Here is a 26,045-nt window from a genome sequence, read left to right on the forward strand (position 1 = left end):
TATATATATATATATACACTGATATAGTAAATATCGACATATATATATTGGTATAGAAGGAATATAAGTTACATAAAAATGACATAATATAAAATAGTAAAAATCAGTACAGAGAATCCGAAGTTTCATTATTACAAGTGCAAATCGCTGCAGCGGATTTAGCCTCTTATAGCGACGAGAAAAATTTATATTCATATAGAATGATATATGTATATTTTTAGACTGAATTCTCTATTTATCTCCAAGTTGCTAATCATTCCGCCACAGCACATATTAAGCTGCTCAATAAATTTTCTTAAATACCGACAGTACAATTTACTGATCAATGTCAGAGTATCCTACAAAGCCCATATCACTTATAGCTACTAGAAGTTCATAGTTAACAGTATTCAATTACAGACCAAACACATAAGCTTAAAGCGCTTTAAGTCGCGTAAAAGTGGTTATATAATAATCTCTGTAAAATACTCTGAATTACTAACTTCTCGTTATTCCAAACGAGAGATCTTCCCGCGAGATTAGAGTTACTTCCGAAAAAATTCCTTTTAACTATTAAGATTATGAGTGGTGCCGTCACTTTCGGCGTAGTCATTCAAATTAATATTATGCTTGGCTTTGAATTCAGTCTTAAAATTTCTCTACTGGGTAGTAGCGTCCTCTTGCAATATCTCAGTAAAACGAATGCTACTCCCATAGCCAGTCTTTCTGTTCCTGTCACTCGGAGGAATTATCGGAGTAAACTTGATCGAAATGTTTGTACAACATACAACTCTGCCTCGCATTCCAGTACCTTGCCTCTGATAACGGATTATTACAATTATTTACGCTATGTGTGCGAGCTGTCCGCAACAAGAGTAATATTTCGAAAATCGATTCGTAAACGCTTTATTGAAATACTTCATTGTTTTTGGTAGTTTGTACAACCGGCGGCTTGGAATTGGCATGATTGTCCTGATAATGCTTCCATAGGCCAGTAACATTGTTTACCTGCGCACCACATCCAGGCATTTTGCATCTAGACATTAAATATTCGGATGTTGGAAAAATTTAAAACATACTTACAAAATGTATATGTACATCAGTTTACTTACATAAAGAAGCTGACAGTAGATGCCTTTCCTTGCTTTACCTTTGGCATTTGCTTATCATTATTGGAATTAATTGTATTTGTGACTAATTTATGACTGTCTTGATGATGGCGATAGTGCGATATGTATTTGTACTTCTTCCCGCAACCATTGACGTCGCATTTATATGTTTCTTGTTTATACCTAGACATACGTTGCTTCTTTGGAGTGTACTCCTCGTCATCCGAACAATTGCTATTTGTTTCCATCGAACTCTCTTCGATTTTTAAAGAATTTTCACGCTCAAGACCGTTTCGAAAAACTCGTTCCATATTTCCTAAATCTATTCTATGCTCCTGATTTCTTAAATTTAAATTGCATATTTCCATTTTCATATTTTTTGTAATAGTTATATCGCTATTTATGTAAACCACATTATTCTTATCCTGCGTGCACTCCACTTGAAGGATCTCTTCACATTTTGGAGTTCCAGTATCGTATTTTCGTAAGAAATTATCTTTCATTATAAGCAGATCTTCACTATTTGAAAACTTGTTAATACCATTCAAAGATTCATTATTCGAATAGTCTTCGCTGTTCGTAATCTTTTGCTCGTGACAAAACTCGTTCTTCACCTGAATTTTTGCTTCGTTTCTAACAGAACAGTTTTCTTCTTTATTTCCATATTCTTCCTTTATAGTAAAGTTTTCGCTTGGCAGTTTTTCATAACATCCCTCATCAGTCTTTTGCATGACCTCTTCGTCTATTGCATTTTCGGGGCCTTCAAAACAAATTATCTCAGGCTCCATTGGCAGTGTAGGTGGTTGTCTATGACAACTTTCAATATGCTCCTCAAGATTACCGCTAGTAGATTGCAAAGATCCACAGTTTGTATATGGACATACAAAGACATTTGTTTCATTGTTATGCCATTCTTGATAATGTCTCCACATACTACCCGGATCTGATAATTCTTCTCCACAACCTGGCTCACGACAACTGTAAAAAGTATATAAGAAGATATAAATAAAACCTTAAAATGAATTTTAAACTTAATATTACCAGTAAATATTTTATATTTTATCGAAATCACATTAATCAATTGCATAGATATATATTATTTACTGTCTATTATAGTGATGCAATGAATTGATTTCTATATACTCACATAAATCGAATTTTTAAAGCCTCTAGTGCCTCATGTGTTTTATATTCATCTTGATTAGTGAACACCTTACCACAACCTCGTTGTTTGCAAGTATATACTTCCTATATATTGAAAATTGATTCAGATATTAGACTCTATTGAATATGAAACAAATAAAGAACATTTTAATAGGAATCCAATCACTGATGATACAAATACTGAAAAAATATATCCATATTGATCATATTTTCATGATTATCAATACAAATGTAAGAATAATTTCCAGGTGTGTTTAGCATCTAAATCTGGACTCATTAAGATTTTATTAAATAAAAATAAATAAATATTTGATAAACTATAGTCTAAGCAAATGGCAAACAAGTTATGATTAATTCAGATTTAGGCACTAAATATGTATATATCAAAAAATAGTTTTGCAACATAAGGCCTGTTCTTTTTAGCTGAACTTTTTCACCAATTCATCTTTCTTTCTTTCCTTTTCAGGAATCATATATTAAGAGATTTCTTTGAAAAGACAAGTATAAACTGACTGCTTATTAAATTCAAGTAAAAAATAAATAAAGTTATTAAAACAAAAAATTTCATTGATGCACCCGCTCCGATTTACTCTATTTGTTTTGACTTAGGGGTCATTGACCTTAGGCGACCAATGACTCTACCAAAAACTTCACCTTTTTCGGTGCAATTTCCTCGATTGTACGGTTTCGCGAGACAAATCTGATGACGCTGACCTCCGTGGGCCGGTCAGCGCACGTTTCAGTACCCTGGCCCATCCTGCGATGACTCGCCTCGAACAACAGCGAGCAAGGGGAGGACGAGCTCACTCACTCACTCGCTCTACTCGCAGAGCTCACATAACCTGTATCCTCGTGACGATAAGTTTAACAGAAAAAATTACGTCTTTGTTGAATAAAGCCTACACGAAATTTCCCGGTTTCTCGACGGAGCTGACGCTTGGATCTCGGCACTTACCGACCAAACGCGCCCTCGAGTATGCACCAGAAATACGTCGTCGCTTCCAGCTCACATTATCACTCTGTCAATAATAACAATTATTTGTGTTGTCAAGTCAGTGCACCAGAATCTTCTCAACCGTCTGCCGCAGAGTCGATTTAATACATTGAGAACCGCTGCTATATGACCTAATGCAACATGCATAAAATATATCCTAAAAAACATAATAGAATGTGAACGAACAAGTTTAATTTAATAAAATATCTAGAATTTTTCACATTTCCAATAATTGCGATCCTAATAATTCGGGATTTAATATTGTAAAAGTTATAAAACTCGAAAATCTCTTTTTATAAGTTTTGGAACGCAATAAAGGAAATTTCGGTTATTTTTAGCCCTCTGTTGGAACGAGTGTAAACTATGGGTTTTTCTTGATGCGTTTGAGAATTCCATTTACCAAAGAGATGGCCCCATTAATATAAAGGTCCATTTTTTTATTGCTGCACTCTATGAACTGGTGCACGCAGTACAATAAATTGAAGTGAAATAAATATACGTTTATTTCACTTCAATTTATTGCACTGTGTGCAACAGTATAGAGAGTACAGCAATAAAAAACAGGCCTATAGAATGGACCACCGATGGCAGTGGTGGGGTTAAAAAGACGAGTAGAGTGAGGGCAGACAAATGGATGAACGTTCTTTCTCTGTTTTAGGTTGTGATTGATTTTGACTGGTTCTGCTCTTGTTCCGCGTTAGGATGTTTATCCATGCAGCGGAATAGCGTAACGCGGAACGAGAGCAGAACCAATCACAAGCGTTCCGCGCCAAATGCAATTGGCGGAACGTTTGTGATTGGTTCTGCTTTCGTTCCACGTTACGCTATTCCGCTGCATGGGTAAGCACCCTTAAGGTGCTTTTTCATGCCGATGCTTGACGCTCATTTTTGGCGTCAAAATAAGTCACGTGATAGAAACTGACGAATATCAATCATCAATTTTGATCACGCGACCTGTTTAAAAATTTTGTTGAAAATGTCGCAAATGGATCGCACCCTAGGAATTATACTACCGCCTTTTATCAGTCTAAATATTTGTCACGTTCTTCTAACGATTTTTGCATTCCTTTGCAATTAAGGGGATGGGCGGGGAAACGCACAATTCTACTTAGGCCCTTTTCTGACAATTAGCTTTTTCAAGTAATATTGTTCGTAATAGAGAAGTGTTGTAACATATGTAACTTCTTAAAAATATTACATAACAAATTCATTTGATAGTGTACCCATTTGTGTATAATAAAAAAGTAGCAAGTTATTTTAATTTTTATTAATATCAAGATTTCTCATAATTAGGCCTTTATTCCGTCCATCCCCTCAATTGCATATGAGCCAATTGTGTACAATTGCCGGCCGGAAAAAAAGTTGTATATATAATTATATATAATTACATAAAAACGTACATAATTATACATAATTAAAGTTGAAGAATAGATGTAATTAATTATATTATATAATTATATATAAAATATGTCCATATATAACATTTTTCTCCGAGTAATCACAGCGTTAGAAAAGAATGTAAAAAAAACTCCCTATGCAGAAGTTGCTGTGATTAGGCAGTGGGTAATTGAAAGTGTGCAAGTAAACCACTCCCTCTTAAATCAGAAAGAAGAAAAATCGGTGCCATATATTATCATATAGTTTATCAAAAAGATTTATTGTGACATACATTGCACATATATATTCTTATATCATAATCACTCACAATTAGATCTAAATGAAGAATAATTCGCATATTTATAGTATTCATTGGCTGCGTTCAATAGAGAAAACTAATCAGTTAGCGCTTAGTAATTCTTTAATACGATTGATTCCTACACTTAGATTAGAACTAAAAGCAAGAACCAATCATATTAAAGATACTAACATCTACGGGAGGAAACCTGTGTTGTACAGTATTATAAAAAAATATTTGATGATACTTAAAAAACGTTAACGACTTGCTCTGGTAAAATGCCGAGACGCGGGTATTTTTTTTTTACATCTACTTTCAGAATCTCTTTGATCTTTTCATGGGAGGAAAATCGATTTCTGTCGTACTGTGTAACCAATTACAATTAATGGTTAATATTATCTACTATATTTTCTTCTTAGTCAGAAATGATAATGGAATCGACATCGAATAACTAGTCTTTCTTATTGTCATTAGGATAATTTATTTCTAAGAATTTATTGTTCTTATTCGTATCATTCGTTCTTTAGCTGCTTTAAATTGTTCAAGAACATTTTCAACATTATTCATGAGTGTATCTGTGCTCACTTTGTCCGAATCATCTCTTTGATAATTGAAATGTTTCATGTGTGCTCCACTTTGATGTATTATATTCATATAAATTTTAATATCCCCACTCGGTACGACTTTCAAGTTTGATTTATCTAAAACTTTACCTTCGTGATTAATTGGAATACCGCAATATGTTACATCCTCAAGTTCATAAGAACCACCAACAAAAAAACGTCTCAATGTATCGATAATACTTCCTTTCGCACGCCATGTAGGAATTGTAAATTTGTATCTACCAGGTGTCGTTGGTATTGGCAATGCTGCGTAACCTTCTATTCGATACCTATATTAAAACAGAGCAATATTTTATATCATAATATTGTTGACAAATAGAAAAAAAGTTGTTTTTAACTAAATAATATATATATGTGTGTATTTCGAGAAACAAGGCTTTCTACGACTGTAATTACCTGGTCCAACTATCCAGAGATGCTGCGGAGAATAATAATCGAGGCCAACGTGATGATGCATTGTTGTTTAATGACTGAAATTCATTTGACGGATAATGCAAGGGTATGTCAGTACAATAACTAAAATGTGCAGTTTTATTTTCTAAACGGCTTTTCTGCGTTCTGCCGACTAATCTTTCTTTCTGATTTGTACTCCAATGTTGCGGCAAATCGATGAAATAGGTAACAAACAATCCATCGTAAGAGAAATCATGAGCTGACACAATATCCAAACTTATAACTAGTGTAGATAAATTCGCTGATGGCGATTGTAATTCCTTGTATAATTCTGTTTCTTTATAAGCAAACTGTTGTTGTACTTCCTGCAATGAGGAAAATATTATAAATATCGATATTTTATGAATATACCATTGCAATTATAATATATATATTTTAAACTATCAATTAACTTATTAAGTTTAATAATTTTGAAATGCATATTGCAAAATATATTTAATTTATAAATTTCTTTCTCTTTCTCTCTCTCTCTCTCTCTCTCTCTCCATATATATTTAATTATTTAAAAATATATACATTTTTATAAGAGAAATCACGGTTTCTTATATAATTGTATTAATCTCTGCTTACAATAAGAGATTAATTAAGAGAGAAATTATTGTAAATAAAAAAAGTTTGAATAAGCGACACATCCAAAAATCCAGCTTATGACATGAATTTTAAAGAAATTTTCACATCTATACATATCGTAATAGTCTCTAATAACGCATGAAATATTACTCATTAATCTCTGCCGCTTTGCAGCAAAGTGTAATGATAAATAGAAGCTACTCATTGCCGTGATAGTGTGCGTAAGCATACTATTCTATGTTCGCAGATATATTCCTGCCCCACTATGCACGTATAAACTGTATATACACACGTATAGGCTGATAGCACTACATACAGCCTCATGGAAGAGAGCGTTCAAGAAGATAGTCGGTGAACTATAGGATTCAGTTGATCGTAGGAAGTGCAGTGATCAACTCAGCGGACACGTGCGCGCGTTCATAAAGAAATACAAACACACGCGCCTTTCGCGATTATCATTAATATATGTACCAATTAAATATAGCAAGAGTCAGACTGTTCTATTATGCTTGAAAATATGACAAGAAAATCGATAGACTGTAAGACTGTTGGGTGTGTCTTGAACGACCGGAAGAGAGAAAGAACATCAGTGAACTGACGGATTTTTCGTGAAGATGCCGTAATCCGCATCGAGTGTCAGGGACAGTTACAGTGTACATAACGCCACGGCAATCATGTTCTATCCACAGCGAGCAATGCGTCAGATCTCGGAAATCTCCTACGTGGGGTACGTATGCACACATCCGTTCCTCTTTCTTTATTTTTACTTCTTTTCTATACGACCGTCAAAAGGTTTTCGATAGCGCGCTCGCGCAAACACTTTCTGCAATGTTCTTTTGATATCGGCTAATATAATAATGGGCCGTTGATCGTCATATCATAACGGATTCATTGTATTTTTTCGCAGACAATGATCGAATTTATTGTCAAAACGAGTGGATAAATTCATACATCAAATTGCTTCATCGTGCCTCTCCATTGCAACTTGATAAATATTCGATAAACGGCATTGCTCGGTTTTCCACGTGCTGCGTCGCGTTTGCTCGTACTCGACCAGACTATTAGCGCATAACCGAGAACTGCTTCTACAAAAAGTAAAAATAACTACACAGACTTTCGAAGCAAAGTAAATTATATTGTTGATATAATATAATACGAGTATAATTAATTGTGCTTGTGCAATATTACGTAATTAATGTATTACAATTTCACAATCTTTTATGAATTTATGTAATTTTATTTAAATAAACTCAAATTTTATTAATGATCGTTATACACTTATTATTACGATAATCCGATGATTTTCATAATGTATAATTTTTTCGTTTTCTTATTAAAATCATATAGAAGATAATAAAACAATATATGTCTCCAAGATTTCTATGTAAATATTGCGAAAATGATTTTCGACAGTAATTACGTCATCGTTGTGAAATACCGTAATTATTTGCGCCACACGTACCTCTTATTATCAGTTGATTTTTCGCAAAGTAATGATGACCAGCATTACATTATATACATTTAAAACACACAAAGTTAAGCAATAGTACTCTCTCAAAGTAACATACCTCATATTTTCGGTCCTCGACTATTAACGTAACTAAATATTGTTATGATCTGATACTGATAAATGAAATTAATAAATATAATTTAAATAGAAATAAAAAAGTGCGCTTCTAATTTTGTATGTTATTGTTTACCACCCAAGTCATATTCGAAACATATTTTTTCAATTATTATAATATCCAATAATTGCCATTAATTATCAATTAAATAATTAATCAACTATTTATTAACTATTAAATAAATATAAATCATTACTAAATTATAAATAATATTACGTTACGCAAAAGTCGGAAAAGAAGAGAAAGAGCGAATGAGTCAGAGCGGAAAGAATTATTGGTTATTAATGTAACTGCGGTTGGAGGATAAATAAACGGACGTCGTTCGGGAATGCCAAGATTGGTCTTTCCACGAAAAGACCGTCTTTTTGATCGGTGCGCGCGTGGTGACGCGAAAGTTTGGTATGCCAATCGTACATTCGCATCGTAAATAACCGCATACTTACACGCCGCGCGTCTTCGAGGTGCTCCTGTAATTCCAGCGGTGTTCGCTCCTCGGAAACGTGCTCGATCCAATAATTAAACCTAACGCCGTAATCGTTGGTGACGTTGTAGTGCTGCTCGTGCTCGTCGTCGGTCGTGAAATCGGGATTAATCGTCAGCAATTTGCGCGTTTTGTCATATGTCAACGTGCAGAGAAGCGTCTCTGAGTCCGTCGATCCGATGGTTGCGGGTTCATCCCTACGCGACAGATCGGCCATCATGTACATGGTGGTATGTTCGGTATAGAGATAATGATTGGACTGGATCATAGTATTCGTGATCTTGTCATCTATCACATTCTTGTTATATCGCTCTTGAAAGGACTTGCGATTCCGCAAAGCCGGTAACGCGATCTGATTCTTCACGGACAGATACGATCTGTAAGCGAGAATGAAAATATTTAAAATTTTCGAAAGTTATGAGATACAAGAAGGAACCACAAAACCCACACGAATGTTCTCTAATGTTTTTCGATACCTCGAATTCGATGTATATAACAAACCTAAAATATATGAATCTTAGCCTTTTCTAAACTAAATGAAAAAGGCGTTTCTATGTACACAGCAATCCTTTTGTCTTAGAAAAATAAAAGCGCGAGTCGATCATAATTTATCTTTTACACCTATTTTGTTTTTATTAAAAAAATAGATGCATTTAAAAAAAGATGTTAATGTATGTTCTTTTAAAATAAATGTTGCGATAAAAATTTTGTCGAAACTCTTCGCAATCGAATAACAAACATTTGTACAATATCTAACAATTAAATTCGATCCCTGCCTGTAAGGCATCGTCAGGAGGTCATCATCGGGATAGTAGGAGTCATTTTCCGTGTACGAATACAAACGTGCACCCTGCAGCTGCTCGTCACGTATACGCTGCTGGTACTCTCGCTGACATTCGGTTAGGCAATTTTTTTCGTCCGCATAGAAGTCTATCTCGAATAAGCTGAACACTTTGTCCTGCCAGTTAAAAATACAGTCCTCCTCTTCTAAAAAGTTGGAGTCTCTTGTCTCTCCGCTCTCAGACTCCTCGGCCAGCAATTCAGCCAACGGGGACCTCTCTTGCATGACTCGCACCCTAAAACAACAAATAAACGCCGACTAAATGAAACCTGGTATCATTTTGAAAAAGTAGTTTGCGATCAAATACTCAGTTCATTCTTTGATTTTGCGGGAACGTAGATAAGGCCAATAAGACATTCAATCACTGTTTCATCTTTGCCACATTCTTGCCAACGATTACGAATTAATTACGAGAGAATCAAGTTTGTAATTAGCTTTACGTAATTCTTACGTGAGGAACTTCTAAAATTTTCTCAGTGGTATAAAGAAGATAAACACGTGGCAGAAAGATATTTCAAATATTTTGTGTTATATCGTTAAAAAATATTTTTTAGATTTTAATTTCTCGTGTATTTTTGACTGGATGTTTTACGCTCCAGTAAATAGAATGTATAACACTCGATGATAATAATAGGTATTTCTACGAGTCTGAAATTTGTCATTGTTGACGATATCGTAAAAACTTGAACTTAAACATTCCTTTAACATTCCTTTCGAAAATCAATTCACGAAAAACATAGGAATCACATTATCTCGAAACAAAAGATATAATCACCGACGCAAATATCAGTGATGATACATGAAAAAAAAAGTAACCGCGACGTACACGCGGGCTAGTTACGTAACATCTCGATGTTAGAGGTTTGTATTACTGCATTGAGCAAGTATGCTGTCTCCTTCATGTTTAACCATCGAGTTTGGTTAATCTTTACGAGTTGGGAATGCGGAATTTTCTGCAATGTAAAGTTTAATTCAATGTTTATCACGTGAAGGTAATTGTAGTATTTTTTATGTCCATCTATACAAAGAGAATTATGTTAATTAGCCTTTTTATAAGCAACATTGCATAATCTTTTCATATATCGTAATCTATTAAATAGCGTATATGACAAATGAGAAACAATGAGCTAAAACTTGTTCTTTTAATCGATTACATAAATCTATTCTCGGATGCAAGCCTAATAGATTCATATGATAAACAGGGACTCAATCTATCACTTCCTTCTATAGCCTTCAGAAATTTCCTACTGATTTACTCATCATCAGATGTTATGCTATTGCATATTGCAGAAAATTCCGCAAGCATAATTGCACAGCTTCATTTTTTTATATTACGTTCAATTTCAAATTCTACCGAATCGAATTATTATCTCAATATTATAATTTCAATTTCTGTACGTCACGCATTTAAATACAGGAAAGACACACCTTATCTTTAAATTATGTATCGGCTCATTCACTCTATAACTCGCCGCTATCCTCATTCTCTCTTTCTTGCCCGCCATCCTTTCTCGCCGCGCTATCTTACACGATAGACTCGATTTGATTATTGTTACAAAACGGAAACTGCGGAACGCTGAATAAGCTAAAAGCTAACGGTGGCTGTCAATGATCTCGGGATTCTCGGGTCGGCCGGGTGGCTTGTTTGTTGATTCGTAACGTCGCTAGGCAACTTCGCTCCGGCTGGCGAGGTGTGGTCTACTACCATCTACTACGTAGACGCGTATATAGACGTAGAGCGTCATCATCACGAAATTCGAGATGCGTGGTGCATATAGTGATGTATAGTCTGCCCGCCGCGGGAAGGATGAAAATATACTCGTTAATAACTTGGAAAAATTATCATTGTTGACGTGAAAAATATATCTCCGTTTAGATTCGCATTTACCTGAACAATACGTAATCGTGATATGCACATTCTTTGTATTGCGCGTGTGTAGAGACTCTCTCTCTCTCTCTCCCTTTATTTCTTTTAATAGCTTCATTAGCAATGATTAGCAAATTTCCAATGAGTCAGAACGGTACGCCACGCTGATGAATACATCGGTAAACGATCGATGTCGCAACTTCTCGCGATTAGATGTAGGTATTTCCTGACGGGCATCCTCCGTACAATAAACGATCGATGTATGAACAACTACGACGTGCGTTGCATTGTGGAAACCTTGAATTGTCTAGGATATTATACATCCTGTATCTATAAAAAAAGAGCATTTCGAATAAAGCAGAAAATCTCTCTCCCTGATGAAAATAAAAATCAGAGCGTAAAGTCGAATGTATATAGGAGAGTAACAGAAGAGTGAACAAAACTTCTAGGAGGCGAAGATTGAAACATTAAAATGTAAAACAAGTGTAAATGCTTCTTTTACATTTCATTGTTCCAATTTTTGCCTTCTAGAAGTTTTGTTTACACTTCTAGATGTTATTCTCCGATTATATCCGATTTTCATTTTCATCAGGGCTCTCTCTTTCTCTCTTTCGAATTTGAAGTATTTGTGTTTACTTGTCCCATATATAGTATATAACTATTATAAAAAAAAGAACGCAGAGCAATCGGGTTAAAAAAAGAATCTACACCCGACTATTGTCTATCCATCCTGTAAGGTTGAGACAAAAAGACCCAAGAGCTCGGTGAGCTCGGTTATTGAGATAAAGAGAAAGTCATCGGTCGTTGTCTATCCTCCAAAACGTCGGAGTCTGTTCCTCCAAAACAGAGGACCCGCTTCAAAAAGAAACGAAAAAAAAAAGTAGGTAGGTCTATTAACCTTGCGGTACACTTTCCAGCGATCGTTCGATTTTCGTATCTTCTCCGAATGTCTCTGGCCGTCGCCACGACTTGGCATTTGGCAAAAATGAAGCCGTTCGAAACGGTATTATACCGTTAATTCTCGCTCGTTCGCTCGCTCGCTCTTGTATCGACACCTGCTCTGAGTGCCCCGAGAGATCGAGCGCGGAAAATTCGATTCCGGGGAAGGGAGGGGGGAGAGAGAGAGAGAGAGAGAGAGAGAGAGAGAGAGATAGTATGTAAGCGAAACGATAAAGGTCAGTGGCGCGTCTCTTTCTCCCTCTCAAGGTTTCCCAGGCCGTGAATCGGTGAATGCCGTGATCAGCCGTGATCTCGGTGAATTCTCGGGCTTTCCCCCCGTCATTTGACCATTCGCAGCTTGCTCCGATCTTGAAGGTTAGGGTATGTATGTACATTTGTGATACGTTAGATACGCTGGGTACATATGTGTACGTAGAATTTGGCGATAGCACGCGCATCGTAGCGGCGCGATGGACGCATCGCTGATCGCACGGATGGCCAACAGGTGGAATGCGAATGGTTCCGCGACGTTCAGCGACGTCCATGACGCCGTTGACAGGACGCCGCGGCGCGTCTCTATCGACTTCTCACGTCGTATCTGCGAGAGATAAGAAAATGTGTCACTGCGACGTTATCGGGTCATAGTGACTGTTCGATACGCAAGATCTAATGTCACGAGCGCAGGTGCATGTGGGTGGTCGTATTCATGGTCTGTCTCATTGAACAAAGTAACTTCAGATATTTTGCCGGACGGAGCGAGTCACTCTTCACAGCCTTCTGCTCGTACAAGCGTGCGAACTACCTAACGCACGATTCACGATTGACGTCTCAGTGACCTCAGTGTTTGGTTTGTCAGGTAAAACGTGTTCCTTGCGTGTTCGCTATTTGATCGTTACACGATCGTTGTCGCATGGCTTCCACCTTGCGATACAGTCTTTTAGGTGCGATGAGCCAGGATTCTGCCTCCTCGGCATTTTCTTCAAATTCTTCCTGCATAGATCTCTTGCCATTAGTAAGTATAGATAGATACTTGATAGCAAGAGAGAGAGAGGAGTGAGAGATCCAATTCAGAAACAAATTTAGAAGAGTGAGAGATCTACTATGCCATTCTAGCTTTAAGACTTGTGTTGATTATTTACAAAGTTCTAGCAAGACATAAAACGTCATTTACTGACGCCTATCTAATGTTTACTTTACAGAGGTTTCAAATTGATAAGGATGCCAACTAATCGGGAAGGCGAGACTGCAGTGACCATCCCACTGCAGTATAATGAAGCTGTAAGTGTATTTTATATTTACCACTGAAGAAATTAGTGGTATAGATGCATTATTTTGTTAATGTGTTTAGACATTTTTTAAAATTATTTATTCAATTGTATATTAAAGTGTATATAATAGATATAATTAAAATAATGTTAAAATATATTAATCATATTAAAATTTTTTTTTTTTTTTTACTGTTTTCTGTGATTATTTTCTCTTCACTAGAAGCTTAGTTTTCCGTACAAATGACTCATACCACAACTTAGGCTTAAGTGTATGATTCACTTGTAAAGGAAAGTGTTTTCCTTTACAACTTCTATACCACTAATACATTATTGCTGGCAACATCTGGTCACAGTCTAAGAAATCTTACCGAAAATATAATGTTTGCTAAACATTTTTATATCTTTACCAAATTAATAATATATTTAATTGTTTAATTTATTTTACAGCATTGGAAAGCTATTTTTGAGAAATACGATCTTGACGGAGATGGAAAAATATCACTACAAGAGTTAAAAGCAATGATACGAGGTCCAGATTTTTCTAAAGACATCCCTGCTGGGGTAGTCCGCACGATAATGCATAAAGCAGACCTGGACGATTCCGGTTATTTAGAATACCCAGAGTTCATAGCAATGGTTAGTCAGAGATCTCTTGATTTAATCTTTAAGGATACTGGAAATTATATTTGTTTTTATCTTTCCATATTTCCAAAAAATATAAAATGACTCAAAATGATTAACATCAATTCAATAAAAAGGGCCATGAATCGAAGAAAGTTATTATTGCTAATATTTTAATGTAAAAACTTTCATAAACAAACATTTCAACCTTCTAAGAAGTTCTTTTACCATTTTTAGTTTAAAATAGACTTTTATTATGTATTTAGAATTTAACATTGAGAAGCCCAAAAGGACGAAACATTTGTTTATGAAAGTTTTTACATTAAAATATTAGCAATAATAACTTGCTTTGGCTCATGGCCCTTTTTATTTATTGAATTGATATTCCATATTTCGTTAGTAAAACATTTTGGAAATCTCTAATTACCGATAATTTATATCAATCATTTTTTGATATTTAGATCCATAGAAAGGACATGCAGGGTATATTCGGACACATTGTGCAACGATATGTGCAGTGCGTAATACCTCAACGACCATGCCGCACATTAAGGCAAACTTCCGTGGGCTCGAGGTATTATCCCCAGCGACAATTCAGTATTGTAATGCAAGCACCACCTTCTCCTCCTCCTTCCAGCCGGAGCGAGAGCCGGAGCTTTAGTGTTCCCCCGAGTAGTAAAAGAGTTGCACGTTCTGCACGTTTTAATGGTTTACAGCAACAAACAAGTACAATAACGGAATCTTCTCTGTACTCTAGCGACTATCCAGATGGGCAGTACGAAGAAGAGTACAGTTGTCGACCACCGGCTATAGCAATGATAATCATATCGATAATAGAAATCATTTTGTTCATGTATGATGTGATTAAGCACAAATCTCTTTCTGTAGAAGGACCAGCAGCTACTTTATTTATTTATAATCCGCACAAGAGGTACCAAGCCTGGCGGTATCTAACATATATGTTTGTACACGTCGGGTATGTATAATACTCTATTTTATAACCTACGCCTACCTATTTCCATAATATCTGATAAGAATTTGTGATTTTTTAACGTTTATAATTCCTTTTGTGTTTGATAGAGTCTTCCACTTGGTCGTTAATCTCCTGGTACAAATTATGTTGGGTGTTCCACTGGAAATGGTTCATAAATGGTGGAGAGTATTGCTAATATACATAGCTGGAGTACTGGCCGGTTCCCTTGGTACATCCGTTTCAGATCCAACAGTTTACCTGGCTGGTGCCTCGGGTGGTGTGTATGCATTAATCACTGCCCACGTAGCAACCATTATAATGAACTGGTCGCAAATGGAATTTGCCGTGCTACAGCTATTAGTGTTCCTCGTTATCACAAGTGTTGACATCGGCCAAGCCGTATACAATCGTTATGTTCTTGTTACCCATGACCAAATCGGCTATGTGGCCCATTTGGCTGGTGCTATAGCAGGTCTTCTAGTAGGTATAAACATCCTTCGAAATCTCGAGGTACAAACTTGGGAAAAAGTTATTTGGTGGGCCAGCATAGTTACTTTCACGGGTCTCATGACTGCAGCTATTTTATGGAATATATTGTATCCCTCGTATTACGACTGATGATATTTATATCGGTATTTATCTTATTCGAATTATTTAACGACACACAAACACACATATTGATAGAGAGAGAGACAAATATTATTACTGAAAGAAAAATAACTTGCCTTAAAATTGTAAGTATATGCATAAATGTGCTACATATTTTTATATGTTAGTTGATATACAAGATTATATTCGTTATGTCATTTTATAGTATAAAGTAATAGATTTTTAATATCGAGCAAAATAGCTTACTTTCGTATAAACTTTATCGCGAAAAGATAAGACTCTAAGATTCGTATAATAAGAATATATTAATCGTAAACACAGTATTTTTTATATACACGTTTTCGAGAGCAAATAGTAGAACAACAAATTCTGTGATACTTTTGCTACATATATTAAATATATTATTTGCAAGTTTGACACATTGAATAATGACATCGAAGCTATGCGGAATATTAATATTTCTATTTTAGAACTATTGCCTCACTGTTTGAAAATAAACTGCATAGATGAACTACCTCCATCAGTATGTACAACGTTTTATTGCACACATAAAACAATGTTTTATTGCATACATAAAACGTCAATTAATCTTCCAATAATACTTCATGCATTATACAAACATATTCTATCTTCAATAATTTGAATGACGTTTAGAATCTAAGATCTAAAAAAAACTACAAAGTATTGAATTCTTAATAAAATCTACACATACATTTAGTACTGTTTTTTTATCAAATTTGAAGATATCATAATTACAATGGGACACAAGATTAACCTTTCAGATGTTTGTTGAAAGAAAAAAATTGTATATAATTTATAACTTATGTGTTCCATAATTTAGATATATGAATATAAAACTGCGTTCGACAAAATAATTAATTTCTTATTTCATGAGAACGTTGCAATAAATATATTCATAACCATCATATAGTTGTGTAGGCTCTAATGATATAAATCAATATGAATAAAAAGCCTCTGAGAGCCGACGCTGGTTATTGTTGCGTATACAATTTATTATAATCAGTTACAAATTGAAAATGTTCATACGTTTCGACCCGTGTTTAGGGGTTCAATAGTAAAAGCCTTTAACATATAGTGAGATTTTTTTACATTACATGAATATTCTAACTATGACTTTCGTACTTATAACATCGCTGGATACTTCCATCTGACATTTCCATTAAATCAGATAATTTAATGGAAATCCAATGCGAAAAACCTGATGGCGATTGTAATTGATGGAAAAGCAATCCTTGTTGTCTGCATATGATTGTCTCTACCGAATGACATTGTTTCCACATAATGTAGAAAAATCTCACTATGTTTTTAGGCTTTTTTTAGAGGCTTTTTATTCGTATTGAATTATATATATACACACACACACACACACACACACACACACACACACACACACACACACACACACACACAGAGTGTTGGAACAGATACCGTTTAAAAGGTATCTAGTTATAGGTATAAATAATATGTGGAAAAAAAGTATTTAGACATAAGTACAGATACATTTTTTTATAATTACCTAAGTATAGATACCGATACAAGAAAAAAGTATCCGAAAAATTAAGTACTTTTTAGGTACTTAAAAAAAAGGAAGAAAAGAAAAATAGAGAAAATAAGAAAAGAAAAAGATTAAGCAGCGTAAAATATACTACATTTTAAAGTCATCGAAAAATTAAGTACTTTTTAGGTACTTAAAAAAAAGGAAGAAAAGAAAAATAGAGAAGAATGAAAAAATAGAGAAAATAAGAAAAGAAAAAGATTAAGCAGCGTAAAATATACTACATTTTAAAGTCTTTTACCATTTGACAATTTTTGCTAATACTTTAGGAGATATTAATTTCTAAATATATTAAATAAGCACATATCGGCGCGAACTACTACCAAGTATACGCCCATCGCGGTCGCTTGTAAATGGTAAAGGATTTTTTGATTCAGTTCAGTTCGCTGTATCAGCTCATGAGAGGCGATCCCATAGGTTGGGGACAAATGATAGCACTTGTACAAAGTTAAGAATTAGAGAAGAAAGACGATTTACAGTAATAAAAAATTAATTTCCAATATGACATCAAATAAAATGTATAAGTACCTTGTACTTATTTATCTAAAACTTAAAAGATACCGTACCAAAAAGTAACTAGATACAGGTATCTCCGCCCGTAAGGATCTAGGTAATGCACTTAGGTACAACTAAAGTATCTAGATACTTTTACCTAGATACGTTTCAACACTGTGTGTGTGTGTGTATATATATATATATCTCATATAAATTGTATTGTTATAGACATGAACGTAATGTCATACTCAACAGAGATACAAACTAGTATATTAACATTTTTGAAAGATTTATTTATTTTATTTTAAATTTATGAATAAAATATACCTGAGCACATGGTTTATTTCATGTACCTGATTTGCACGATATATTAATTTATTAAATCATTATTATTTCGATATAAAAAGAAAAACAAGAGTCAGCTTTATAACTTGTGTTCGTAATACAAATACTGGACAGACAGGATATTGCTTTAATAGGATACTACTCCAATATATCCCTGGATAAAGGATATATTTGTGAATAACTTATTCTGGAAGATTGACTATAATTAATTTTTAGTTGAATGCAATAGACATTGTATGACAATAATCGACTATAATAGTTTCAATTTAGACAATAGGAGAAGACGGGATAAAACGAAAAACGGGAAAAATGACTCAGTTGCTAAATCTTGTTAGCAAATATTCTTAATAAGATTTTACAACTAGGCCAGTTTACTCTGTGTAATCCGTCGTACCTCGCTCTTCCCTAATATCTATAAGAATTATTATATAAATATTTTAAGATTTTATATTTTATTTGATCAATGCAGCCGTTTGTATCTTTCGCTGTGAAAATAATTATTTTTACTATTTGTTAAGTGAAAAGAGTGAGGCTGCTATTATAAACCTATGCTTAACAATGAAAGGAAATTAATTATAATTAAATAATTTATAATATAATTATAAATGTTATTTACATATACATACAACATACATATTTACATAATTTACATTAATAATTATACAAGATGATTCTTAGTTGTATGTCAATAATCAATACTACTTCAGAGGTTATTCTAGAATTCAAAATAAGAAAAAAGAACATCATAAACATATACTTTAACTAATGTAAAAATAATCGGAAGACATTTGTTATTAATATTCCGATAAAATATGTCTTAACTTACCTGTTTTTTTTTTATATTTTACCCTCTTTTCTTAAGTTTCCTACGTATTACTTATTATTATACTCGATTACAATGTTGATGACAGAATTCCCATAAATAAATTGATTCTGTAAAATAGATATAGTCTTTAATAATAGCAATAATGGGTAAAATCTACTTCTCATCTATTGATGCGTAAATTTTCCTACGTATGACATATTCCTCATTGTATAATATTTTAATGTATAAGAATAATGAGCATGAATTTTGACGTTGACCGCGAAGAGACAAGTGTGCCTCATTTGAATGCAAGATATAGATTATACAGATTTATGTAATATTTTATGATCTATTTCAACGAAAATCTTTGTTACTGTTCGACAGAGCAACGAGAATGTCTAATGTGTGTATATTTTGTATGCGCTTTGTACAAAACAAAATAAAATGATGAAAAAAGAATCAATCCAATAATTATCTTATAGTGGGATACACATGTATTGCATATCAAGATGAATTATCGCTTTTTTGAGTAAATATTTTCATAACGAACGTTCCCAACTAGGCCCACGTAATCATAATAAACAGAAAAAAAAAATATTGATTTTTCATTTGAGAATTTGTTTCTCGCTCACCCTGTATTTTGCAAATATGTTTCTTTCTTTTAAATAAAAAATCACTCTCTTTCGAGAGGAACAATGCGGAGCGAAATCAAAAGGCGAAAGCGAGATGCTCCTTATTATAACGGAGGTGATTTTTATTTCAACAAAAATAACAATTTACATTGAACTGTTTTGATAATAATATTATCGTGTATGCTACATCTGTAGTTTTACTGTAGGCGTGGTATGCTCTCGCTCGCTATAATTAATTTTCAGTTACTTTGTTTTGTAATTAGTCGCATTAACAGAGCGTGTTTTCGTGGATAATAATCACGTTTTGTAAATAGAGTCTTTCGCTTCTTTTCTCATCGTTTTTCCTCTCTCTTTCTCTCTCTCTCTCTCTCTTCTTTTTTTCTTCTTTACTCTATTACCCTAGCTTGACAATTCTGCGATCGCGCCATATGCATTTATTATTTTTTGTTAATACTAATATTATTATATTATTATGATACAACATTCGGGAGGGAGCTGTGTGTATCTCGGCGTTATCATATCACTATGTACAGGCTTGTCGTCTTCCACGTACGTCGTAGGGAACGAACGATAGACACTGAACAAATTAATCGATCATCTTTCCTCGACGTGTTACAAATGAGTCTAGGTACATATATACGCGATATTCGCCTTTTCACGCCGCCTAAATCTCTAATCTAGATGATACTCGTAGGTAGCTGCATTGATGAAGTTCATCTCGCCTTTCCTTTGCTGCGAAAAACGCATCTCTCTCTTTCTCTCTCTTATTCCCGAGGAAGAGATGCCGTCGATGTTTTATTCTCTTTCTTCGCTTCTTACATCTATTGTGTTACAGTACTGTATCGTACCTGAGATTGCTTACGCACAGACGATTTCCCTCGAAAAATCGAATGCAATTGAAGACTTCGCAGCAATAGCCATCTAAATCTTTTTTTTTTCCAGACACTTGCCAAAGGAACTCCATGTTTCGTTTTCTAGATTTTGATTCACCATCCAATGATTACATTCTACTTAAGTATTACAAAAATAATTCAGTTATACAGTATATTATATAATATATATTCTACGTATATAATTATATAATATAATTGTATATACAAGTTTCTATATGTGTAACTAAATATAATAAGAAATAAGAAACAATTACGATTTCAGTAATAAATATGTATAAAAATTCGTTTGCGAGATAAAAGATAATTGTTATTGTTATTGTAAAGTTCTTTCAAGCGCTTGAAAAAAGAAATAGATTAGATTACTATTCGTTCAGTAAATCGTTCGAATTTCTTCTCTCGGAAAGGGGATGACAGTTCGTTGAGAAACGCGAAAATCGCCTGCGAATAATCGACCCGTACGAAAGACCCGACACCCTGAAGATCTCTTTAGATACTATGTACCAACGAAAGGGAGTTTGTGTATATTTACTACATGTCACACGTTACGTTATATATACACGATTTTTTCTCTCCAATAGAGCGGGGGTTTAATTCACAATTATCCATTGTGTATGTATGCAAGTGTTTATATGTATGTACGTTTAGCGTTTTATATATGTACACGCAGACCCGTCTTTACACACGCGTGTGTTTAAAAGTTGCTCCTAAGGTCAAGGCGTACCTCGATCGCGCGAGTGATCTCATTTAAAGTGGTGCGTTTCTCCCTGGCACTTGCAACGAGCATTTACGAGTTTATATTATGAATGAGATGTAAAACATAGATGAATAACAGATGAGAGTAACAGATCATAACAAAGACACGTGAGATGAATGCGATAATAAAAAAGACATTTGAAAGATATACATCAAATTCTTGCGATATTTTATTCTCTAGGCATTAGGACGATATATGTATAAAACGTCTTTTCGAACGTTTTCTTCGTGTCGGAATTAGACCTCGCACCACTCTCGCGCTTCATCGACGACGGGGGCGATCGCTAAATGCGGGCTCTGTGTGTCGCTCAGGTACTATACGAGGAGGAGAAACGTGACACCGAGCACACTCTTCTAAGTATGAAGTACGAAGATCGAGTCACGGCTGTCGCGTTGTTGTATGTCCGCAAACGTTATGCCTCGGGCTAACTAGATTAATTCGCTTCAGTATGTATGTGTGTAAATGTGTGTCTGTATGTGTGCATATATTTATATGATCTATATATATGTATATATCTATCTCCACTTAACTCTGGAAGCATTCGACGGTTTTTTCAGGACCTCAACAATTATGTTTTGTACAGTGAAGAATCGTTGGAGGTGAGCGTCTCCATGACAAGATGCAGTGTTCCGCGAAACTCGTCGATTCTCTCCATCATTTAGGACCAAAAAGTCAAACTATATAAAAAAATCGAAGATAAAACATTCAAATGCTCAATATATCCTAATTATAATAAGTACAAACATAATTAAATTCTCAGTGTGCGCAAGCTATTACTTTTAAAACGTAAAAATAATCTTTTCTACACACTTACAGTAAAAATCATGTAACCATGTGACATAGTAATTATTACATGCATGTTATATAATCGGTATAAGTATTGAAAAAATTTTTTTTCAAACGTACTTTTTCATTTATGTTTTATATAATTAATTGCACAATTTGTTTTATGGAAAGGATAAAAGGAATCGTCGAGTAACACATCATAAACTGCTCGTGTCAGAGAACACTTGTTACAGGAGGTGAAAAGAAGAAAAAAGAACGTTAAGAAGAGAATAATACCTGTACCGCGCGGAGGATATACTTGTTGTATCAAAGATGCAAGAAGAAAATGCGAAAATACAAATGAACGAGGGCTAATCGTCTGATCGCTGGCGTGCGAATGGAGGCAGTCATCTTTGTACAGTGAATCTCTGTAGTCTTCATTAGTCGTCCGAAACGACACGGAACATTTATATATATATATATATATCGATATATATATATATATTATCGAGGCGCAATCTGGCAGAAGCGGTGATTCACGACGCAGTAATTGAAAGAAATAACTCTCGCAGTGATGTTTGAAGAATTCGTCGGGTGTCACGAAGAAACAAGGCGCAGATCGCAAAACAGTTGAAGCTACAAATATAAAATTAGGCTGTATAAAAAGTATGCATGTATATGTGTATGTGTCGTGTGTTGTGCGTTGTGTATGTAATAGAGCATACACATTCTCTCTCTCTCTCTCTCTCTCTCTCTCTCTCTCTCTCTCTCATCTCTCTCTCTCCTCAAAATTGTTTGAAACACAGATAAAATAAATCTACATCCAATTTCGCTTCGCGAATGATAATTCTATCAATTTAATCGCCTGCATATTTATTTTGCCGTCCTTTAATAATAATTAAAGTCCAGGAGAAAATTTTTCCCCCAAAAAATCAGTTCGTGGTTTGTTTAAACTCCTAAATACTAACTACGTCGATTTTATCGCTAAACCTAAATTTCTTATACAGTAGCGTGTACGGATTATCTAGCCATATTACTTGTTCAACTTAGAAATTAATATGTACTATGTACAATACACTTTGTGTTACGATTTTTTTCCTGTTTTCTTAAACCCACCTCACCAAGATCAGAACGATCGTCGAAAGTTGATTCACGTCGCCAAAATATCTCGATTTATCCACGCCAGAATATGTAGTATGGCATTTCCCTCCATATCTCTTGCATTTTACTTCTCTCTTGCGCTCTCTTTCTTTCTCATCTTCAGTTCAAACTACAGGCTATGCTTTGCACTGGTATGTAACACAGTTGAATCTATTAATCCCAGATACATCACAGACTCATTCCAAATAAAAACACGCACGCCCTCATTAGCGTTGTATATTATTACATTACTGCTTAACGATTACATATATTTGTTTTTCATTTATGTACAAAAGAAGCGTCTGTATTGTGAACATGGGATATACATATATAGACCTAGATGTTTCACAGATCGGATGCTTGCGCGTATACCGACGTCTTTTTGCGGACTGATCAAGCCCAAGTCAACATAAAAAAATAATAATTCACCTCGATCGAACGACTAAAGCTTCGAGCACTCGGTATATTAGTACATATATGAAATAGAATGGATATATATCGAGTGTCGATCCCGATTTATTTCCTTTGCGAAATGAAACGCTAACGTACATATACATTTGCGAGTATCGAAAAACCTAAAAAGTGAAAAATATGTATATGTATAGGCGAGTACATGTTATTTAACGATTATCTGTTATGTAACAATTTATTTTCTTTAGAACTATCGCACTCATAAAATTTCGCTAAACTAAAACTCCGAACCTGTACAATTAATTCGCGAGATTTTAAAAAAAAAGGGCCCATCAAAACCACGGCGGTCAAATGTAATCAGTTTTCCACGTGACATGTACATATATGTATTTATACAGATAACTTTAATGTCCATATCGGCATTATATTATAAATTATACATCGCAAATAACTAATTATTAGATAAAACTATTCGTCGCTGTGTATTTAACTGAAAACCAGCGCAACATCGCAAGAAGGTAAAATCCAAGTATTCGTTTGGTAAATTTACCTTTCTTCGCGTGACGCGGGAATGATTTTTGACTAAAAATACAATGAAATTACAAAGAGTTTGTAAAACAACAATATGTGTGGGACTCTGTTTAAAACATCTTATTTCTCCATTTATCTCGCCGGAGATCGCAAATTTCCATATTATATATATACATATGCATATATTTATGTATGTATATGTATGTGTATATATATGCGTACATATAAAAAAAAAGAAGTCTCTTAAATTAGATTAGGATTTGGCGATCGACAAGAACGCAATGTGGCTTCTGATTGCCCGCAAAGCGTCCAATATAATCGATAAATCGTCCAATATAATTAATCATTGTTTCAATCGATGATCAACTGCGAGTATCCTAAAAAGATGTATGCCACAGCATCTCTCTGTATCCATAATAGCCGTGCATCGTCGCACTAGTATATGCCAGTTTAGCGTAAGAACAGTTACAGTGCTGAACGGTTATAGAAGACTATCAATCCTCATCCGAGAGCGGCTCATATTGCGAAGAAAGCAACGGCGCCGGCTCGGCTTGCATCTGTTCCGATTTTGCCACGGAGGCGGATGTAGCTGAGGCGGGTGGCGGGGCCGGCGGTGGTCCTGTGTGCACCCCTAACGCACTAAATGGATAGAACGTAGTAGTAGCTGCGGGCGCAGGCGGCGGCGGTGGTTGTTCACGAGTGGTTGGATTCGGTCCACCCGTATTGTCGACCACCATCTCATTGCTTCCGCTATTACCGCCACCGCCACTTCCGCCACCACCGCCACTCGATGGGCTTCTCTCTACGCTTCTCTCTGCACTAGCTCCCTTTTCATCCTTCTCAGACACAACGACGGAATTACCGCCTCCGTTTCTGTCGGAGCCCGCACCACCGTCGCCGCCGCCACCGCCAGCCTTGTCGTCCTCAGTGCGCATCACCTCAACTATCTTGTTTTTCACATAATCGAATGGCGACACGTCATACGGCGTCGAATGCGACTTGTTGGAGGGAGTCCCGGAAGTGGATGTGGCAGTGCTCGAATCGTACAAGCGACGTGCGTAATGATTGGTAGTTGCCTCTGGCGGCGAAACTGGCTCGACCGAATGATATTGCTGCTTTCCCGATGACTGATGCTGCTGTTGCTGCTGTGTATGCTGCTGTTGCGCAACACGTATTATTTGTCGTTCGTCCCCAGTCTTCACCGAGTCCGGCTCATTAAGTTTTCGTCTCTTCCATTGATCTTCGGAAATTTGATATCTATTGTTTAGAAAATAAACTTCCATTATTTATAATATACGAGTATTTGCCAACACACATTGCGGTTAAGAAAAAAAAAATTAAATGTATACTCTTTCTTTCTTTTTACAACAGGAAATTTCAATAAGCTGCTTCCAAAAACTTAAAAATTATAAATCTTATTATTCGTAAGATTTATATTCGATAAAATAAGAGAATCGATAAAACCGATAATAAAATAAAAAATTAACTGAATAAAATAAATAAAATTAATCAGAGCAAATAAACTGTGAACTTATTAAATTCATAACTGTGAAGTTTGTTAATTTAGTTTTACAAAAAGGAATTTTTCATCACAATATAATATTGAGCTTAAAGAGATGCTTACATTGCGCGAGGACTTACCCAGCGTAGGACCTATACGACGAATGAGGCGGGCCATAATCTTTAGAGACAATATGATCAACGTGCTCGCCGAGAGTGATTGCTTTATTGCCGCCACTTCCGTTACCGCTTCCACCATTTCCACCACCGCTGCCTTCGCCAGCAGGACTGTGAGCTATGCCATTAGGTTCTTGCTGATTTTCACGATGAAATCCCTACAATGACGAAAAAGAATAGGATTGCGATAAGAACACAATTTTAAAAAACAAAGCTCTTTTAAATATAGC

At 35.0% G+C, this 26,045-nt stretch overlaps 4 protein-coding genes across 12 annotated transcripts in view; 1 reads left to right on the plus strand and 3 right to left on the minus strand.

Moving 5' to 3' along the window:
• Positions 1–120: 120 nt before the first annotated feature.
• On the minus strand, positions 121–3,302 carry LOC108769430 (zinc finger protein 292). 2 transcript variants are annotated; one of them, XM_018520423.1, is made up of 4 exons: positions 2,907–3,302; positions 2,306–2,336; positions 1,092–2,052; positions 121–1,015 (listed from the first exon to the last, which is right to left on the minus strand). In XM_018520423.1, exons 1-4 carry the CDS (start codon positions 3,006–3,008, stop codon positions 886–888), a joined length of 1,224 nt encoding a protein of 407 aa, XP_018375925.1. In that variant the 5' UTR covers positions 3,009–3,302; the 3' UTR covers positions 121–885. The 2 variants fall into 2 exon arrangements, with proteins under 2 accessions (XP_018375925.1, XP_018375924.1); XM_018520422.1 differs by having other exon boundaries at positions 122–1,015; positions 1,092–2,066; positions 2,236–2,336.
• Positions 3,303–5,407: 2,105 nt separating this feature from the next.
• On the minus strand, positions 5,408–9,987 carry Mks1 (Meckel syndrome, type 1). Of its 2 annotated transcripts, XM_018520415.1 has the most exons (5): positions 9,966–9,987; positions 9,450–9,749; positions 8,636–9,050; positions 5,941–6,302; positions 5,408–5,813 (listed from the first exon to the last, which is right to left on the minus strand). In XM_018520415.1, the coding sequence occupies exons 2-5, from the start codon at positions 9,737–9,739 to the stop codon at positions 5,408–5,410; spliced, it is 1,473 nt and encodes a 490-aa protein (XP_018375917.1). In that variant the 5' UTR covers positions 9,740–9,749; positions 9,966–9,987. The 2 variants fall into 2 exon arrangements, with proteins under 2 accessions (XP_018375917.1, XP_018375916.1); XM_018520414.1 differs by lacking the exon at positions 9,966–9,987 and having other exon boundaries at positions 9,450–9,888.
• On the plus strand, positions 6,908–16,064 carry rho-4 (rhomboid-4). Of its 6 annotated transcripts, none has more exons than XM_018520421.1 (6): positions 6,908–7,294; positions 13,520–13,598; positions 14,036–14,224; positions 14,671–14,783; positions 14,967–15,185; positions 15,290–16,058. In XM_018520421.1, the coding sequence occupies exons 1-6, from the start codon at positions 7,242–7,244 to the stop codon at positions 15,798–15,800; spliced, it is 1,164 nt and encodes a 387-aa protein (XP_018375923.1). In that variant the 5' UTR covers positions 6,908–7,241; the 3' UTR covers positions 15,801–16,058. The 6 variants fall into 6 exon arrangements, with proteins under 6 accessions (XP_018375923.1, XP_018375918.1, XP_018375921.1 ...); XM_018520417.1 differs by lacking the exon at positions 6,908–7,294 and adding exons at positions 12,625–12,705; positions 12,757–13,176 and having other exon boundaries at positions 14,671–15,185; positions 15,290–16,062; XM_018520416.1 differs by having other exon boundaries at positions 14,671–15,185; positions 15,290–16,064.
• A 6,747-nt stretch (positions 16,065–22,811) lies between these two features.
• LOC108769416 (Smrter) overlaps positions 22,812–26,045 on the minus strand; it is a 34,443-nt gene continuing 31,209 nt past the window's right edge. For both annotated transcript variants that reach the window (XM_018520391.1, XM_018520390.1), the window contains 2 exons: positions 25,780–25,973; positions 22,812–25,395 (listed from right to left, as the gene is read on the minus strand). In XM_018520391.1, the coding sequence (XP_018375893.1) occupies positions 24,633–25,395; positions 25,780–25,973 (957 nt within the window). In that variant the 3' untranslated portion in view covers positions 22,812–24,632. The remainder of the gene's footprint in view (positions 25,396–25,779; positions 25,974–26,045) is intronic.

This window comes from Trachymyrmex cornetzi, unplaced genomic scaffold (assembly GCF_001594075.2).
Source record: "Trachymyrmex cornetzi isolate Tcor2-1 unplaced genomic scaffold, Tcor1.1 scaffold90, whole genome shotgun sequence".
In the NCBI taxonomy this organism is placed as follows: Eukaryota; Metazoa; Arthropoda; class Insecta; order Hymenoptera; family Formicidae; genus Trachymyrmex; species Trachymyrmex cornetzi.